The 3,616-nt window shown below is 41.2% G+C and overlaps 1 protein-coding gene across 1 annotated transcript in view; it reads left to right on the top strand.

Moving 5' to 3' along the window:
- The window catches only part of atp6v1ab (ATPase H+ transporting V1 subunit Ab), a 33,754-nt gene that overhangs the window by 12,175 nt on the left and 17,963 nt on the right, over positions 1–3,616 (top strand). The window contains exons 2-5 of the mRNA XM_043691254.1: positions 772–859; positions 1,267–1,395; positions 2,325–2,539; positions 2,902–3,039. Coding sequence (XP_043547189.1) covers positions 772–859; positions 1,267–1,395; positions 2,325–2,539; positions 2,902–3,039 — 570 coding nt within the window. The remainder of the gene's footprint in view (positions 1–771; positions 860–1,266; positions 1,396–2,324; positions 2,540–2,901; positions 3,040–3,616) is intronic.

The following is a 3,616-nucleotide window of genomic DNA, read 5'->3' as shown; positions in this document are numbered from 1 at the left end:
TGGTGGGGTGGTAGATGAGGACCAGTGGGGTTCTGTCCTGGTGGCGGTTGGAGAGGGGGGGCTCAAGGGCGGAGGAGCGGGAAGTGGAAGAGATGCGGTTGAGGGCATCGTCGACCACGTCGGGGGGGAAAATTGCGGTCCTCTAAGAAGGAGGCCATCTGGGTTGTACGTTTTTGGAACTGGTCCTATTGGGAGCAGATGCGGCGGAGTCGAAAGAATTGGGAGAGTGGGATGGCGTTTTTACAGGGGCAGGGTGGGAGGAGGTATAGTCCAGGTAGCTGTGGGAGTCGGTCCCTCCAAGGCCCCAAAGGAAACTTCCATATCCGCCACAGATTCACCTGCACCTCCACACACATCATCTATTGCATCCTCTGTACCCGATGTGGCCTCCTCTATATCCCCCCCCCCAAATATATGAAACTGACTTGCAGCCTTGGGTTTGGGATAGGGCTGGGGACTCATGGAAGACTTGCCTCACTGCCAAGAATTTCATAGGCAAGGTATGTCTGGATTGCTGAATTTACTTAAGTCTCTACTTCTGTGGTCAGTTATAAATTAGTGAGGGGCTGTGCATTGATAATATCACTGGGCTCATAAACCAGAGAACCAGGCTATCTGTAAAGAGTGCAACTTAAAATCCCACCACAGCATTGGGGGAAATTTTAAATTTGACCAAGTGATAAATCTGGAAGTTTTATGATAACCATACCTTCAATTGTCAATTTTAATATTTCTCTACTAAATATCTGATCTACTATGAAATCATTTCAGATCAAGATGGATTTCAGCAAACTTCCCAAGATACGAGATGAGGACCATGAGACAATGGTTGGATATGTCCATGGTGTCTCTGGTCCTGGTGAGTATTTCATTCAATTCCAAATCACAAGACAGCTGGGTTGATGTAAAGGAATGTGTAAACTATATGCTGCTTTGTATCAGCAAAAGATATGTCATAAAATATTGCTAATGTGTGGAAATCATAGTTTTATTGTGGACCGTGACTTTTATTTAGTGTATATTAAAATAGAAGGTCTAGTGACTGTGTGTAAAGTACCCTTTTATGTCTCTCAACTCATCAGGTTCTTCCTCCTAATTTCAAAGGCTAGGATCAAAATTTGTTTAATGCTTTGCGAATCTGTTGCAAATTATGTTCCCTATCTACGAGATTTAAATGGGCAATGTTTTGTACAATTACAAAGTTCTGTTAAGGTTACTTGCTATGAAGGATGCATTAACTTATTATTTCTTTGTTCTGTCTTCCAGTTGTCACTGCTTCCAATATGGCTGGAGCAGCAATGTACGAGCTGGTTCGTGTAGGTCACTCTGAGTTGGTTGGTGAGATTATCCGCTTGGAGGGCGATATGGCAACAATACAAGTCTATGAAGAAACCTGTATCCTTTCTGCATCGATTGACCGTATGAATTTGAGGAAGGTACTCTGTGTAACAGTTTTTTTTTTGAGAACTGAGGAAATCTGTGTTTTCAATGCCCATTGAGTATGCAGTTGACTAGACCGTTCTGAAGTAGTGCTATAATGGAATCAATACATTAACTAGTTGTTTTTAATCTCTGCACAGACCTGGTGAATTTCTCCAGTGCCTTGTTTTTAATTTACAGTTTCAACATCGGAGTATTTTGCTTTTATTTTAGCTGACTAGATATAATAAACCTTGAAGGAAATTATGTAATTGAAGGACAAGTTACACTAGCGTTGAACACTTGAGCTAGTGATTAAAAAAAGACCAAGTGGTCCTCAAGACTTTGTCCGCAGTTCATGTCCATCTGCTCAAACTCAACCTGACTAGTCCATTTGAGGAAAGAAACTACATGCTTTTCCTGTAACTTTCCAGAGTGGCATCATATATCATTATTAATCACATTGGCAAGGAAACCATTTTCGAAGCCTTTAGTTGCCTGTTATTTTGTCTCATGCTCCTTGTTCCCTTCCTCTTCTAAAGTTATGAAATTGACTAATGAGGGAAAGAAAAACTGGCTGATTCATTAGTCCTGTCCCCACACTTCATGACCAGAGACTTCCTTTATTCCCTTCCTCTATTACAACCATCTAACCACTTAGAGGCAGAATAACCCTGGGTCAGATAAATGTATCCTCCTGACTGAAGTTGGCCACATAATCTGTAAAATTATTTCAGGGGTGACAGCTCTCCTTCATAACTTGTTCAAGTAGTTGTACTCGTGTGTGGGCTTGAAAAATTAGTGCAGGTTCATAGTCCTTTAAAGATTCTTGGAATTTGATTGAAACTGAACTGTTTTATCAGAAGTGTTGTTAGCAGTGTTTTTTCTAAGCACTCACCCAATAGCTGGTGTATCTGTTGGAGATCCAGTGCTTCGTACAGGGAAGCCACTTTCTGTGGAGCTGGGCCCTGGCATCATGGGAGCCATCTTTGATGGGATCCAGCGACCTCTGAAGGATATCAATGATCTAACACAGAGTATTTACATCCCTCGTGGTGTCAACGTGAATGCACTAAGTAGAGATTTGAAGTGGGAATTTACTCCTTCCAAGAATATGCGAGTAAGACCTTTTCATTAAAGGAATTTAATTCCAATCTATTTTCTCAGAGGTTGCCTCTTACTAAATATATTTTTCTTAACTGTATTTTGTAACTCATTCAAAACTGTTATTCTAATACCAGTAGTATAACCACTTAATACCTTTCTCAGTAACTAAAAGAAATATTGGATTTGACAAAAGTTTTTAAGACTGTTGACTTCAATCATATTGGCTCAACTGTTTATAGTTAATGACTTCTTACCATGACAATAAGAACTAGTATCTATGACTTCTATTGAGAGCTCATTATTGGGAGCTAGAATTTATATTGACTTATTCCATAGGTAATTTGGTTATCCTTTGAGCTCTAATTTTGTTTTTAGGTTGGTAGTCACATCACTGGTGGAGATATATATGGATTCGTCTTTGAAAATTCTCTTATTAAGCACAAGATCATGCTTCCACCTAAAAGTAGGGGAACTGTTACGTATGTTGCCCCACCAGGATGCTACGATGTTTCTGTAAGTATGCCATAAATCTGAACCAAATGTGTTCCTAGATTTATTGATTGCACATCACAGATGAGGTGCTGGAAGACTGGAGGTTGGCAAACGTGGTGCCACTGTTTAAGAAGGGTGGTAAAGACAAGCCAGGGAACTATAGACCGGTGAGCCTGACCTCAGTGGTGGGCAAGTTGTTGGAGGGAATCCTGAGGAACATGTACATGTATTTGGAAAGGCAAGGACTGATTAGGGATAGTCAACATAGCTTTGTGCGTGGGAAATCATGTCTCTCAAACTTGATTGAGTTTATTGAAGAAGTAACAAAGAGGATTGTGGGCAGAGCAGTAGATGTGATCTATATGGACTTCAGTAAGGCGTTCGACAAGGTTCCTCATGGGAGACTGGTTAGCAAGGTTGGATCTCATGGAATACAGGGAGAACTAGCCATTTGGATACAGAACTGGCTCAAAGGTAGAAGACAGAGGGTGGTGGTGGAGGGTTGTTTTTCAGACTGGAGGCCTGTGACCAGTGGAGTGCCACAAGGATCGGTGCTGGGTCCTCTACTTTTTGTCATTTACATAAATGACTTGGATGC

Source organism: Chiloscyllium plagiosum, chromosome 6 (assembly GCF_004010195.1).
Source record: "Chiloscyllium plagiosum isolate BGI_BamShark_2017 chromosome 6, ASM401019v2, whole genome shotgun sequence".
Lineage (NCBI taxonomy): Eukaryota > Metazoa > Chordata > Chondrichthyes > Orectolobiformes > Hemiscylliidae > Chiloscyllium > Chiloscyllium plagiosum.
Note: the sequence above shows the minus strand (reverse complement) of the source record. Positions and strands in the feature narration are given on the sequence as shown.